The 16,202-nt window shown below is 45.8% G+C and overlaps 1 protein-coding gene across 1 annotated transcript in view; it reads left to right on the forward strand.

Moving 5' to 3' along the window:
* HECTD4 (HECT domain containing E3 ubiquitin protein ligase 4) overlaps positions 1-15,895 on the forward strand; it is a 59,113-nt gene extending 43,218 nt beyond the window's left edge. Inside the window, 19 exon segments of the mRNA XM_010018542.1 lie at positions 1-90; positions 299-504; positions 1,289-1,468; positions 1,781-3,096; positions 4,803-5,010; positions 5,801-6,024; positions 6,108-6,259; positions 6,460-6,566; positions 7,460-7,583; positions 8,361-8,551; positions 9,003-9,149; positions 10,060-10,179; positions 10,320-10,475; positions 12,315-12,418; positions 13,276-13,497; positions 13,921-14,087; positions 14,539-14,734; positions 14,856-15,078; positions 15,759-15,895. The exon segment at positions 1-90 is cut by the window's left edge and continues 27 nt beyond it. Coding sequence (XP_010016844.1) covers positions 1-90; positions 299-504; positions 1,289-1,468; positions 1,781-3,096; positions 4,803-5,010; positions 5,801-6,024; positions 6,108-6,259; positions 6,460-6,566; positions 7,460-7,583; positions 8,361-8,551; positions 9,003-9,149; positions 10,060-10,179; positions 10,320-10,475; positions 12,315-12,418; positions 13,276-13,497; positions 13,921-14,087; positions 14,539-14,734; positions 14,856-15,078; positions 15,759-15,895 — 4,270 coding nt within the window.
* Positions 15,896-16,202: the final 307 nt, after the last annotated feature.

Below are 16,202 nucleotides of genomic sequence, written 5' to 3' on the forward strand. Positions count from 1 at the left end.
GGAATCCAAGGTCAATATGGATGTTAATTTTCCTGGGGCTGCATTTGTAATCGTGTCGTGTAAGGAAAGTCAGTCTGGATTCCGCAAAGAGTAAGTAATTGAGGGGCCAAGAGTGGAAAGATGAAAGATGTTCCACTGAGCCTCAGAACCCTGAGAATGTAGTTGGTTTTGTCTTCTCAGAGACTTATTTTCTGGGTGGTGGGATAAATACCTCAGAGTGTACCATCTTCCTGTGACTGGGTTGGGATTTTTAGTAGCTAGTTACAGTCTGACCATACTGTTCTTGCTCTTTTCTTAGTTCATCCCTGTATAAAGCTCCTTGGGCTCGAGTGCTTGTCTACGGGCTCGGCCATAAAGTCAAAAGGAATGGTCAGTTAAACCTAATAGAGGCAGTGTGCTATCCTCGAGATGCCTCTCCAACCAACACAGGCCTGACACCTCCCCCCACAACCAACCAGTACCCTTCAGTGATCACCCCTACGGACAAGGTCCACATCAAACTAGGTAAAATGATAAGTTAAAACCCCTTTTTAACTGTATTCTCAGAAACGGAACAAGCATCATTATTATCTCTGTAGGACTTACCCATATTGTCAGCGGTCCCACCACTGGTTATGGCAGCATTTTTGTACAAGGCGTTAAGAAATGTCCTAGCAGAAACATGCAGTCATTCTAACCAAGAAAACATGGTTTTATAAATCATCTGACTCTGATTTTGGTAGTTCTGTTAAATCTGTCAGGATCTGCTTTTGTAGGTGATTGTAAAGCCCTTTATATGCAGAGTAACACATGTGCAGTATAGTAGCACAAAGGTCATGTCAGCTTCTCAAGCAGGAGCAATCATTAATACCCTTTTTACTCTCCCAGCATAAGGGGGAGGAAGTGTGATTTGTGTAGAGCAGTGAAGGTGACCGAGTGCAATAAGCTCTTGGAACTTTCCATCAGAGGTCCTTAAGTTCTTCTGCTGAACTACAGCATCTCTGGTGCTTTTATCAATGCTGATCAGACACATCATACTACAAAAAATGAGCTTGTGAAAGTCTTATATGTATTTAGATATGTACAGGCTAAAAGCAAAATATTACCTTTACATTTATAATTATTATACTTAATTACAAATGTATCATTATAGATAAACATTCCTGTTTGTTTATTACAATGGACTTAATAGAGAAAATTCTCACTTAGCATAAATTTAGCCTTAAAGAATCTTAAAAGTTACATGACTACTCTTACTTTACAAATGCCTGGAGTCATGATAAGTATTTTCTTTCACTTCTTTGCTTAGGAGTATCTCCTCCTCCTGGAGCTGTGCTGGTCTTGCATTCTCTTCCCCTTGAATTCCCCCTGGCAATGGCATTCACAGAGCAGCTGTTAACTTGGAAATTGGAAGATGGGGATGGAAAATCAGAAGATGAGCTGGATACTATTCCTGCCTCAGTTCTCTTGCAAGTAGTGGAATTTTTAGGTGAGATTGCAGTATTTACTCAGTAATGAGCACCAGTAATGTGCTGGCTCAGATGGAAAGTTTGGGGAAAAAAAGAAGAATTGCAGTTACTGAGTATTTCTGAGTTCTTCCAGTATATTGTAATTGTCTTCAAACTCCAGACATTTTCTCTTGATGGGCATTTCTTGGAATAGCCTTCCTGTCTGTCTGTCTGCTGACACACAGCCATTGAAGCCATATTTCTTTGTGCTTTTCTTAATGTTACTATTGCAACTCATAAAGCTACTAACAGTGAAATACTGCTGACTCCCGTGTCTTGTCTTCCACACACAGGGAACTTTCTCTGGACAACTGACATGGCAGCATGTGTGAAGGAATTAATATTTCATCTCTTGGCTGAGTTGCTTCGCAAAATTCACAATCTGGAGCAGAAAAAAAATCCAGCAGGATTGTCATCTTCTATTGCCCTCCAGCTGAACCCCTGCCTAGCTATGCTTATGGCCCTGCAGTCAGAACTTCACAAGCTGTACGATGAAGAAACACAAAACTGGGTGTCTGGAAATGCATGCAGTGGTTCTGGTGTTGGAGTGGCTGACCAGGGAAGATTTTCAACCTACTTCCATGCTCTGATGGAAGTCTGCCTTGCTGTAGCAGAAGTAACCTTACCTATCAATATGAGCGTAACAGCTAATGTGATGTCTTCAACAAGTGCCCCAAATCTTAGTGACTCTTCATCCTCCTCTTCATCTTCTCCAGGACAGACACCACAGAGTCCAAGCTTGCTGTCAAAGAGGAAGAAAGTCAAAATGAAGCGGGAAAAGACATCGTCTTCAGGCAAACGGTCTTCATCCAGAGCTGCTGACACAGATGCTGCAATCCTCAGTATAGGAGGAAGCAAGCCTGAGGATATGTTGTGGTTTCACAGAGCACTGACTCTGCTTATAATTCTCAGACACCTAACTAAGAAAGATCCTCAGGGGTTGGGAGTGACGAATGATGCTGTAGCAGATGCATGTCAAGCACTAGTAGGTCCCACAGCTCACAGCCGCTTGCTTGTCATTTCTGGGATACCAACTCACTTGGAGGAGAGCACTGTCAGAAGTGCAATCAGAAAGGCATGTAATGCACATGGTGGAGTCTTCAAAGATGAGATCTACATCCCTCTGCAGGAGGAGGATCCCAAAAAAATCAAGGACAAAGCAGAAGGAGGAGAATGCAGAACTGAGCTGGAAAAACCAACTGTTTCTAGTAGTGCAGACAGTTTGGATATCAGCAGCTCCAGCAGTGTCACTCCTGCCATGAGCGTCAGTGCTTCTGCATCCACCAGCCAGGCTTCCCTCTGCAGCTCACAGGGCATATCTCGGACCGTTAGTGATATCTCAGTTGACCAGTTTCAAGCTGGATTGGAACTGGCCATCCCACCAGGATTGCTAGAGCCACATGTTGTTTCCAGCCAGGAGAGCCTGGATCTTTCCCACTGCAGTACTGGCAGCCTTGGCAGCCTCGGCCGCCTCCTGGGCAGCCTCGGGGAGCCGCTGGACAATGTAGAAACAGCATCTGTGTCTGATGTGGGGTCGATGTACACGGTCACATCTCTGGACAACCAACCGCTTCTGTCACGGCCAATCAAAGGTTTTGCTGTAGTGGAGGTAATGGCTTCAATCAGGAGAGGGTGTCTTTTGGGTCAGTTTTTTCTGAAAGAGTAAGGGCTGATTCTAGTAACTGTTGGTTTTAACGTCTGGTTTTGAGAAATACTATAGTTTTGTGGTTTGTGTGCAACACTGTGATCCGTTGTATGTTTCCTTCTGTAAAGATTCTTCTGCTTGACTGAGGCCATACCTTGAGTGATGGAGAGTGAAAGGCTCTGTTAGCAGTGCTGAGGTGCAGCTCAGCATAGGTCATGGGTACAGAATAAACGTATGTGCATGTGAGGCTAAGGAGACGGGCAGTTCTCGGCTTGGTCAGGGTGGCTGAGGAGCACAGAACTTCATTCTCCATTGCATTTCTCTGTACCATTCAGCCTTAGAAGCATTCACTCTCTCAAAGGACAGAGGGGACCTAGTAGTGGAGTTACCAAGTAGCAATTTTAAACCAGAAGGAAGTGCTCCTGCATGTTCCAAGCTGTAGAGCTCGTTGTCACAAGCTATTGCGGAAGCAGAGAGTATAAATTAATTCCTAAGGGATTAAGTTCATGCAGGATGTGCAAATGGGTAGCTATTAAGCATAGCAGTCACTGCAGCCTTCAATTCAGGAAATCTTTAAACTGATTTCTGGAAGCTGGGAGAATATAAAAAGGAAAAGATCTATTAATTTGCTCTTTCGTATAAAACTTGCTTCAAAGATTTGCTACTGGACATTACTGGAAATTAATTTAGAGATAAGTGGCCCTTTAGTTTTACCAGCAAGTCAGTTATTTAATGTTTAATGACTACATTCTCACATATTAAAGCAGCTACAAATTCCTCTGTAGAGTTACTTTAGGAGACATGACAGTTTATGTTGATGTCTGGTTCCAAATTAATTTCTCAAAGCATCGTGAGTGCTTGTCATTGATGCCAGATCACTCCAGGGTTTCAGCTATGCACAAGAGCCCTTCCTTTCTGTTGTACACAAACTGCATGCTGCAGATTTATCAGGAGCTTGCAAAAGCACAGCCATTTCTGGTAGCTTGTGAATGCAGAGAGACGTTTCTGCACAGTCTGGGGTTGTATCTGTTTCCCTGTTAGAAGAAAAGCAGCTTATTCAGATAGAAAACCTTCAGCTGCTATTCTTAAGCTATTAATTGACATGAAGACACCAGACTTGAAGTAAACCATGAAGTGTGTACAGAAAGCTGTCAGCATATTCACATTCAAACCTACTCTAAGTCTGTAGCTGCTCTGATAATGATGCATGGTGGTTATTCTTGGAATCAAAGGATGTTATTGTTCCTGTTCCCAGTTTGTGCAGCTGAGACTTCAAGGCCTGTGCTAATTTAAATACACTTTTCTAAATGGAGAATCAAAGCAAGGACAGCAGAATTGCAGATAATGACAGGTTACCTACCTGAAACTTTCAACTTCTTATCTGCTGTTTCTAAGGCATGTCTCCAGACTGAGAGATGGAATAGCTGGTTCAGAGCTGTGCCTGATTAACTCAGAGCATGGTGATTTCAGTGGCCAGGTGTTCTTAAAGGGATGTTCTCATGGCTGAACCTGAATTCTGGTATTGAATTGCTGACATAGAAGAATGCTGGAAGAGATGCAATAGTGATTATTTATGTGGGGATGGGAGAAAGTATAAGACCCAAATTGATACAAGTGAAGTTACTTTGCTTTGTGAGAATTCCTGGTAACTAATTTCATTATTTGTACAGATAAGGTCAAGAGCTAAAATAGAGAAAATCCGAGCCAGTCTGTTCAATAGTAGTGACCTCATTGGCTTGTCAAGTCTGGATGGTGAAGATGAACTGATGGAAATGTCAACTGAAGAGATTTTAACTGTTTCTACTGTAAATCAGAGTTTATTTGACACTCAAGGGAGTCCAGCACTAGAAGATTATTTCAATGATAAGTCAATAAAAGGTAGGTGGTTTTCATTTGGCATATATCATTTATGTGTGTTGGGAGTGGGGGGACACGTAGAGGGGTCAGATTCTCCTTCCTACTGGAAATCCAGTGTGAGTCACTCATTGATGGGTGACATTGAGGGGGAGCCAAGGAGTAAGTTTAATTTCACAGCACGTTTCCTCCCTCTCATCAGCTGGCAAGCAGCTCTCTGCAATCTGAACATTGCTCAACTGTCCTCACAGCTAATCAAACAGAACTAAAAACATTTAAAATCCCACGAAAACCTCCTCAGCAACCCCCAAAAAATTACTGGCTGGGTTGTTTAGTGACTTTTTTTTAGACACAGCATAATTTTAGGATAGAAACTGTTGCAATAGAACACTGTGAAAGCTATACAGCCCTAATACACCTGGAGTGGGCCAGAATCCCAAATCAGAGGACAGAGGAGGAGAGCAGTTGGAGGAAGTTCTGTTGGCTACTTGTTCAATTGATAGTCAGGGTGTACCTCCACAACATCATTTTTATACTGGCATCATAAATAATCTACTTTTTTCATTACCACTAAAGTACTCAAATAATAATCACAGTGCGTGGCCAAAGCAGGAGGAATTCTCTCTCATAAATGGGGTATTAGACTGCAGAAAGGTCAGGTCTGCAGGACTACTTCTAAGTGATTTTTCTCTCTCGGAGCCAGTGGCATGTGATGCAGTATTTCAGCTCAGTGCAAAGTGTTTGTTCACATTTCAAGTTCTAAGCAGGTGTCTGTGGCATTTTGTACCATAGTGCCTTTGTTTTTTCTACTTAGGTGAGAAACTGGTGCCGGGAGCTCGGGAAGTCCTCACAGAAATCTTTAAAAGCTGTGTCCACTCTGAGCAAATGCTGAGCCTAACTCCAGCCAAACCCATTAAGGTTGCTGATATCTATCTTAGTAAAGAGCAGATAAATTCTCAGACTCCTGGGAATCTCCTCCACGTGTTCTTCACAAACGTCCGCCCGCCAAAGAAGGTGCTGGAGGACCAGCTTACTCAGGTAGTGCTTGGAAAACTGTTCTTCAGCATCTTTTTTGTGTTATTTGGAAGCGTTGGGTAATTGTTCACTTTCTATCTCGGAAGATTTTAAGGAAATATGGTGTGCCCAAGCCGAAATTTGACAAGAGCAAGTACAACAAGGCAGGCAAAGAACAGCACCCAGTGAAGGTCGTGAGCACCAAGCGCCCGGTTACTAAACCACCCACAAAGGAGAAGTCTATGCTCAACAGTGTCAGGTTGGTGCCTTCAGGCAGTTGCAACACATTTGATTTCTCTTTAGGAATCCAGTTTTTTATTCCCTCTCTCTCTGTATTCCCATGTATGGACCGGAAGAGGGAAATGTGACTTTGAGATTAGAAAAGACCTTTAAGGAACATTTTGGTTTCTTGAACAGATGAAAGAAAGCTTTCATCCTAACATTTACTTTGTCCCTCAGCCGAACAGCCTTAAGTGAGAAGAAACCTACTGTAAAGCCCAAATCTCCTGAGAAGAGCAAACCTGAAGAGAAGGACCCTGAGAAGTCTCCCACAAAGAAACAGGAAGGTAGCAGCTGTATAGAGTTCCTCTGTGGCATTACATTGTAGAAAAGAAATACATCTTTTGTGTTAGCGTGCTTATATGATGTCATGATAGATTTGGTTTGTCTTTGTTTTTAATGAGGCTAACTTGATTATTTAAAATAGTGATTTTAAAATGCTGCTTTGACTTGTGTATCTAAGTCTGGACTCAATGTAAGTGAGAGCAAACCATGCTCATGTCATTCATACAACAGTGTGCAGAGGCCATGTGAATGCAATGGGTGGAGAACTGACTTCCCAAGAGGTGTAGTTTCGAGGCTTTTTTTGTGCAGTGGGGGATTAGGGTATCATGGGCTTGAACTAGGTCGGTTTAAATCGCGTTTCTTAACTTATATAGAATAATTATCAAGTTACAAGAGGCAAATTGGATTAAAGAGAAGCTTCCGATGCCTCATAACTGTCTATCCATGGAGGAAATGTCACAGCCATGCCATGACAGGGATAAGTTCCAGGGTCTTGCTTGATATTTTGTTCTCTAGTCAGGTAGAAGAGTTAATAGGCACAAGCTTGGACTCTGCTCTTCATTGTAGGAAATGCCAGGTTAGTTCAGAAGAGAGGAATTTCAGCATTCAGCTAAGTACGGATTCTTGATACCTGGTTAGGTACATCGGTGGAGCTGTTCCAGAGGGCAGCTGGGGGATTTGTGTCCTTGAAAGGAAAGAATGAGCATCCTTTACCAAAGGCCAGATTGGACCTGAATAACATGCTTAGAACTACTGGAGAGACCAGCCATGGTGGGATGGGTAGAACCAGGAGAAAGCTGGCAGGTGACACCTCATACACCAACCATTTTCCTCTGTGGTGTGTAAACTCTGGAGTAAGTCATTAACTATTTGATGGTTGTATCTTTGCTGTCAGTTCCTGAGGAGAAGTACTTGACCCTGGATGGATTTCACAGATTTGTGGTTGACCGATCTAAACAGGACATCCGTAGTGTGTGGAGAGCTATTCTGTCCTGTGGGTATGATCTGCATTTCGAAAGGTAAGTTTTGCAAGTCTTTTTGTAAAGGTGATACTGATTCATTCTGCTGACTCGATCCCCAATGTTCCTACTCCAAGTAGCTTTAACCAGTGTGTTAATAACACTCAAACTTCTATCTGTGGCTGCGAGGCCTATAGAGAAAAGGATTGGTTATCCTCTTAAAACATGCTTTAAAAAGTCACTGTGCTGTCAAAATGCAGGTTCTGACTTTCTTGTACAGAACATAGCTGACAAAATCATATGCCACGCTGTCCTTCATAGCTTCCAAACTGGAAGCTAAGTACATAACATTGGCCTGGTAAGCATTGTAGATCCATCTGTCTCTGGTTTCCTTCCACAACAGCTCTCTGTTCTGTGCACTGGGTGGTTGTTTAAACTGGCAGTGTTGCTGCTGGGTAAGTAGTAATGTAGAAGAGTTATTTCCTTGTTAATATTGTACAGGAAGAAAGTCCCTTAAATGAATCCTCCTTTTCTCCTTGTGTCAAGCCACAAGCTAATTGCCACATCCTCTTCTCCTATATCTGCTTCATAGCATAAAGAAGATAGTGCAGTGAGTAAGCTTAATAGGCAGTTCCTTTTGTCTTATTAATTAATAACTGAGGCAAAGCAGATGATAAATCAGTTCTTATTCTCAGGCTGGAATTTTTGTGAGGAAACAGCTCTGCTTAAGAAAAGGGGAGAGAAGCAGAACAAGCTACCTGGTGTTGTGCTCACTGTGCTCTTAGTGAGCAGTACTGCAGTTAGGTTTCAACAGGTCTTACACCTTTTATGTTTCAGGTGTGCCTGCATTGATGCAAGACATGCTCAGAAAGCATCCCGCAAGTGGACCCTGGAAATGGATGTAGCCCTTGTCCAGTACATTAACAGGCTTTGTCGTCACCTTGCCATTACACCAGCACGGCTCCATCCCCATGAAGTTTATTTGGATCCAGCTGATGCAGCAGATCCCAGAATTTCCTGTCTCTTGAGTACGTATAGATGGTTTGCATGGGGGCTTTCCTCACTGGAAGAGCTGGGTAGTGCTCCTGACCAACCTTGGCTGTCACCCATTGCTGGGATGTTCCTTTGGAGGTTGCAGATTGGAGTCTGTGTGCCAAGGGAAACACTGAGTTTGGGTGTTCTCTCTCCCTGGGTGTGCTCGGGCACCGTAGCCTGTTCTAAGCACTCAGTTCCTTTAAAACAGTCTCCAGATAATACAAATTCAGTGATGCTGAAAGACTCACAGACCCAGAGACTCAAGATCCATCATGGGTCATGGCTGTTCTTGCATCTTCAGCCTTCCTGTTGATGTGCAGGGATCAGGAGGGGCTGCTTCAGGAGGAAGCTTGTGCAGCTCCTGGACTGGACCTGCTGGGAAGGTGGGCTTTGCAGTAGGCAGGGAGTCTCCTTCTCTCTCTGACTGGATGTTTCCTACCTCAGATGTTCCCGTGGAAAGCCTCCGCCTGCGGTTTGCCCTGCTCCAGTCTCTCAACACAACCCTGGAGACGTTCTTCCTGCCGCTGGTGGAGCTTCGGCAGACGGAGATGTACGCGAACAGCATCGCTGCACTACTGCAGGAGGCCAAAGGTCGGACCCTGGGGATCCTGGTTGTTGCCTGAAAGGGTCTGCTCTGTTCTTGGTTTGTTTTTTCAAGGCGAGGGGGATTGTTCTTGCAGGGAGTTAATAGACACTTTGCCCCTTTCTTGACCATGGAGGGAGTTGCCCCATCTTTCTGCCTGTAGGTGGCCTTCAAATGTGCCTTTATCTTCTTGGGGATATCCATGAATTAAAATGCTTTCTCAACAAACAGCAGAAGAGGTGACAGTCCCAGGACATGCTGGCATCTTAGTTCTCATTGAAGTTGTAGAATTAGCGAGATCAAGGAAATACTTACTGTGCATCAGCATTTAGAGTTGTTTTTACAAGCCTCCATTAACAACAAACAAAACCAAGATTTAGGTCATTACATTTCCCAAACTTGTTTTCTTCTGGAAGAGAAGATGCAGAATTCACCAGAGGTATCAATGTGTGTAAGTGGCTTTTATATTGTTCCAGTTAGAAAAAACACCTTGTAAACCCAGCAAAGGGAAGTGAAGAATGTTCGGGGATGTTTCTGTAGAACCTCTATTTATGGTGCCATGTGACAGTCCTACTTTTTATCCTGTTTTGTTGCCTCTACCATTACGGTCAAAACATCTCAGATTTCTGAGAGCTATTTGGCAAAGTGCTTCTGATTTACAGAAATTCACTCTGTTCTGGTGGGGTTGCTGGGATCTATTTATATACCATTAGAGTTGTGTCCAGCAGTGCTCTAACACACTGCACTTCTGCCAGTAAACATCAGCAACACGTACGTAAAGTAAAAAGATGTGGTTTAGCCATATCTTGCCCACCTGATGAAGGTGAAATCGTTGTTCTACCACTGTCCATTAGAGAGTTTCAGCAAATCAGACTAGAAGGATAAATGAACTACACTGAAATGTGTTTCTTTCTTTAGGTTTAATCTTTTACGACACAAAAGTAACAGTAATGAACAGAGTGCTGAATGCCACCGTGCAAAGAACTGCTGATCACGCAGCCCCAGAAATCACCCTGGATCCCTTGGAAATCGTTGGAGGTAGGAGAACATTGCTCCTGGTCAGAATCCATTTGAACCCATTGCAACAAGTTGGGTCCATTTTAAGCGAGCTCAGATGCTTGTTAATGCAAACTACTCTGAGTATGGGGATTGTGATTGTACCTTTTGTTTTGAACCAGGGGAGATCCGTTCCTCAGAGAACTCCTACTTCTGCCAGGCCGCGCGGCAGCTGGCCTGTGTGCCATCCTCACAGCTCTGTGTCAAACTGGCCAGTGGGGGAGACCCTACCTATGCCTTCAACATCCGCTTCACAGGGGAGGAGGTTCATGGAACAAGTAAGTCGGGATCACAGTTACCAGCTTGGGTGGCAGGAGCAGTCACGGTAACTTACTCCAGGTGGAATCCAAGGCTTCACCAGAACGTGGCTCACGTTAGCTCAGGAGCAGCATTACCATTGTGGTGCTTGTGGTTCTGCAGATGGATAAGTGTGAAGCTTCTAAGAATTCAGCAAGCCAGATGGTTTAATTTTCATCTTTGCTAATACAGCACAAAGTGTGGCTGCAACTCTTAACTGCAGCAAGTAAATAAAGCAATAATAAGCTGTTAGAAGCACTTAGTAAGAATGTCTCTTCAGGTGGTTTTGATGCTCGACCATGGTGTAAACCCAAACTGTGCTGAGAACAAAGAGGTTTGGGGTTTTTTTAAGTACTTTCTTGTTAGCAGTGAGCTGGGAAACATCACTGTGGGTTTTATGGTTGAAGTGATGTGAGGTGGTGTAGCCAGTAGGTTAAGATGCCATTAGGTACTAGTATAGGATGCATTATCTAATGTAGCCATCAAAGGAATACAAAAGCATTAACAACTAAAAATGCCCAAGCGAGGTGGCTTTGAGAATTGCTTTCAGCATGACATCAGAAGTATGAACTTGTGCTTGTCCCAGCCAAGCTGAAGGGACAGAAATGGGATTGAGCGTGATCAGAGGGTTGTTGCTTTCAAAACTGTCCTTAATTCTTGCAGTAAATAGTATTAAAATCGCATCTTCCTCATTCTTGTGAGGAGATGTACATCATTCAAATAACTGGTTGAAAGAATGAACCTCATAAAGGAACAGACCATTAACTGTCCTGGTTTCACTGACCCTCCATGGACAGGCTCCTCATGACACCAGGGCACTGCTCTTCCACAGAAAGCATTGAGCAATAATCTTGCTTTATTCAGTAAGATTATTATATCTTCTCCTGACACTGTTCTAATTAGTGAGGTTTCATTTTGTCAGATCATCTCTACATGGATGCTGTCCAGCCCCCTTTAGGTATCGAGTCTCTTTGGGGGTGCTGGTTCCCTTGGATCAGGGTGGGTTGATCTGCTCCGGGAAGAGACTTGGTTCAAACAAGAGCTGAGAAAACGTCGCTTTGCAGATCTGTGAATAATTGATGGGGTATCAAAGCAAATAGCAACTGTGTCACAGAAAATGGATTGCTGCTTGCTCAGTGCAGCCTCTGTGTGCTGATGCAGAGAGGTTCTTTGGGGAGATTCGTGGGGGTACATGGGGTTAGCCCAAAATGAGCTTCTTGTATTGCCACCTGGTGTCATGTGCCAGTTGTGTAAAGGAAAACTCCGGTCAGTGAGCACCCAGTAGCTGAACAAGAGGCTCTTTGATGCCTTCTCCCAAGGGGAATTCTTTTCTTTTAAGGTCTGTGGTGGTTATTGTCAGTATATATACAGAGATAAATGTTACGTCCACAGCTCAGCATCTGTAATGATTTCTGGGGCATTGCCTCAGTGCTGTTAGCTTGGAAATGCTCCGTTGTGATGAAGACAGCACCATTCATCTTCTAATCAAGTCACAAATTCCATTTGCAGCCCGACTGGTGCAACAAATGTTTGTGCTAGTCTTACACAGAGGGCTGGAAGGCAAAGCAGCACTTTGGAGCTCAGCCGGAAGCAGCTCAGTGGGTGTTTATTACATGTATTTAGACCATTTACATGTGAACTTGCACATGAGCAGTGGCTGGCATCTACCCCAGCCTCGGTGAAGCCACATGTCTGTGCAGCAGGAGATGAAGTGTGTCATCTAAGGCTTGAAACATGATTTCAGGAATGGGAAGTTGTGGGTTGAAAGGCGGTGAATGAGCCTCGAGGGCATTTCATGACTTTGCCCCTCTCTCTTTCAGGTGGATCTTTCCGTCACTTCCTTTGGCAGGTCTGCAAAGAGCTGCAGAGCTCCTCGCTCTCCCTGCTCCTCTTGTGCCCCAGCTCTGCGGTCAATAAGAATAAGGTGTGATAATCTCAGCACAAGAAATGAACTCGCTTTTCTCTCTTTGAATGCACGTGTTTGAACAGGAGTAGAACACATTCAGTTAGTGACAGGGAGAAACTTCGGGTTCACTTCACCTGCTGCTGCAGGTCCTTGAAGAAGCAGCCACGTAGTCAAAGCTGCAAAGTGGAGCAGAATTGAGTCTCCTGGTTGAAGCTCATTTAGAGTGAATCTGGTTCAGTTGTTTGATTTAGAGATTGTCTGTCCCAAACCAGTGAAGTCATATTCTGCTGGTATTACTCTGGGAACGTTGCCAGGCAAGTCAGTCACATTGCTAGTAGAATCAGGTGCTTGATCTATGCTATTTAATGCATATTTGGTGCAGAAGAAGTATTATAGAAACAAGATAAAGCTTATGGCCCAAAGAATTTGCAGTAGTTGAGGTACAGTTCCTTCCTAGGAATACTCACAGGGCAGTAAAACAGGTCATTCCCCTCAGCTTAAGACCCACTACGTCACAAACCTGACTTTGCATGTCCAGACTATTTCAGGAACATCCCACAGCTGAAAGACTTGGATACTGAACTGATAATGCAAATAGAGGGAAGTCCTGTGATTGCTGCTTAACAGCTTGTGACAGCGGGGCTCTCGAGGACACCAGCTCCAGGGTATTGCTTTTGACCAGTAAATGATAATGTGATACAACCTCACTGTATGATACAAACGGGCTCCGTGCCACGCTGAGCACATCCTTTTGTGGCCAACTCGGCAGCGTTCAGCACGTTCAGAGCAGGGGGTTCACGAGCCTGTTAACCTGTGGGCCTGCAGGGTGTCCATCAGTTGTTACGTTCTGGTTCGTGTGTCTGCTCTGTTCTCAGGGGAAGTACATCCTGACACCCAGCCCCATCACCTATGCAGAGGAGCAGCTCTTCCACTTCTTTGGGCAGCTCTTGGGTATTGCAATCCGAGCAGATGTTCCTCTGCCGCTTGACCTCCTGCCTTCCTTCTGGAAGACCCTGGTGGGAGAGCCGCTGGATCCAGATGTTGATCTCCAGGAAGCTGACATCCTCACCTACAACTATGTCAAGAAATTTGAAAACGTAAGTGACCTTTTTTCCTCTTCCCTCCTCCTTTCCACACAAGCACGTTGCTCCGGCGGGCGCTGACGTTCCTGCCTGCCTGACGTGGAAGCTCGTGGCTTCACAGCCAGAAGCTGGTTTTCATGTGAGCAGAATCAGGAAGTGTTTCCCCTCATCTCGGGGGCAGGATTTTACATCCTAATAGCTTGGACAAGCTGCTCGGTCTCCTCCACTGTCAGGCACGGTCGAGTTCAGGCTTCTGAATGTTTACTGGAACTTGGCAATGTTAAACCAGCAAAGAACCACCAAAGCCATCACTGGCTTTCACTGTCCACGATGTCTCCAGATGATGGAGCGAGTGCACTTTGTACGTTGTAGAGAGCCATGAGACCAGCGCGGTGCAAAGTGCTGGGTGGCAGATCCTGGTCTTGTGTTTCGTGGCAGATAAACGATGAGACAGAACTGGAAGCTCTGTGTGCAGAAATTGCTTCCCAGCATCTGGCAACGGAGAGCCCCGACTGTCCTAACAAACCCTGCTGCAAGTTCACCTACCTGACCATGACAGGGGAGGAGGTGGAGCTGTGTCCCCGAGGCAGGCACATTCCCGTGGGGTAAGTAACAGCAACAGTGTCCTCCTTGGCAGGACGCTGCACTGGCTTACACGGAAAGCAGCATCTCTTGGAATTGTTTTCCAAGCACCAGGCTCTTCGGAGGTGCTTTTGTAAGGAGCTGAAGGCTGGGAGGATCTGGGAATACTTTACGTTTGGCCAATATGTGAAATCACTGGTGCCATTTAATGCCTTTTGCTCTGTAGAGGCAGGTGAGGGTTAGTGCTGCTCTGCTGGGTGCAGGTGCCAGCGAGCACCCACAGGGTGTGAGTGTGAGAGAAGAGGAGGAAGAGGAATTAAATGGGGAAGCACCAGAATGCACTTACCTTAATGCTCACTCCTGGTCATTCAGAGGCAGAGTCTCCCCATAAAGCCTCTGTCTGTGACAGTGTGGGGCAGGGCAGGAGGGCTCCCAGGCGCTCTCCTTCCCCAGCCTGACTCCCTGCCCTCGTAGGTGGGAGAACAAGGACGTGTACGCCACGGCGATCCGGAGCCTGCGGATGCGGGAGCTGCAGACGCCGGAGTGCATGACCGCGGTGCGCGCTGGCCTGGGCTCCATCATCCCCCTGCAGCTCCTGACCACGCTGACCCCTCTGGAGATGGAGCTGCGGACCTGTGGGCTTCCATACATCAACCTGGAGTTCCTCAAGGTGAGAAGAGCCGCAGCGTCTCTGGCAAATCGTATCTGCCCTCCCCTTCCAAGCCTTTAAAGCGTAAGCGGGGAAGGTTTCCAAAGGGAGAAGGAGGGAACATCTTGCTGTTTCCCCCCAGGCACACACCATGTACCAGGTGGGCTTGATGGAGACCGACCAGCACATCGAGTTCTTCTGGAGCGCGCTGGAGATGTTCACGCAGGAGGAGCTCTGCAAGTTCATCAAGTTCGCCTGTAACCAGGAGAGAATCCCCTTCACGTGCCCGTGCAAGGACGGGGGCCCCGACACTGCCCACGTCCCCCCGTACCCCATGAAAATCGCCCCCCCTGATGGAGCTGCAGGTGAGTGACCAGGGGCTCACAGCTCCCCTGTTCTCCGTTGAAACTGGTGTTTCATGCACAATGACATGTGGTGACAGGGCAAGGGAAAAATGGCTTTGACCTGCCCGAGGGGAGATTGAGATGAGCTCTGAGGCAGAAGCTCTTCCCTGGGAGGGTGCTGAGGTGCTGGCACAGGGTGCCCAGAGAAGCTGTGGCTGCCCCATCCCTGGCAGTGTTCAAGGCCAGGTTGGACACAGGGGCTTGGGGCAACCTGCTCTAGTGGAAGGTGTCCCTGCCCGGGGCAGGGGTTGGAGCTGGAGGAGCTTTACAGTTCCTTCCTACCCAAACCAGTCTTATTCTCTGACAAGAGTGGCAGGTGGTTGTGGCTGTAAATAAGGAGTGAGAGAACTGGGGTTTAAACCATGTCAAAATACAATTTAAATTTTAATTTAGATTTATTTCAATATTAAATTAAAATCAATTTAAAACATTGCCCTGTGGAGACACGAAGAGACTTGGTACAGTATTTGTCTCGGATGCTGTTAAGACGATGGCACTGTGGGAAGGACGTTGGCCTGAGGGCTGTGAGGCAGTTCAGGGGTATGGAAGGTTCAGGAGCTGGACTTTGACGTTGCTGTTTCCCACCGGGGGCTCAGGCAGCGCTGGTGCATCCAACCCCTTCTGGCCCCTCTTCCCTGCAGGTTCTCCCGACTCGCGGTACATCCGCGTCGAGACGTGCATGTTCATGATCAAGCTCCCGCAGTATTCCTCGCTGGACATCATGCTGGAGAAGCTCCGCTACGCCATCCACTACCGGGAGGATCCCCTCAGCGGCTGAGGGACCCGGCGGGGACTGTGGGATGGTTTCGTGGCGCCGCCACCGTTGGAAACCCTTCGATTCCCGTGCAGACGCCTCCTGTCACGCTGAGGGACGAGCTGGAGGTTAATTTATTTTCTGACCTTTTTTGTTCCTTCCCGTTCACGATAATTCCTGGAAGACATTTTGTATTCGTAGACTTTGTGGTGGACTTGGTTCTTTCGCTGCCTTGTTTGTGGAATATTTGTAGGATAGTTCAGTAAAGACCAGTTTGTGTCTGATTTAATTTTGAGAACCCTTTCGACATGTACATTTCTAATTTTGTAAT

This window comes from Nestor notabilis, unplaced genomic scaffold (assembly GCF_000696875.1).
Source record: "Nestor notabilis isolate BGI_N333 unplaced genomic scaffold, ASM69687v1 scaffold6447, whole genome shotgun sequence".
NCBI lineage: Eukaryota > Metazoa > Chordata > Aves > Psittaciformes > Psittacidae > Nestor > Nestor notabilis.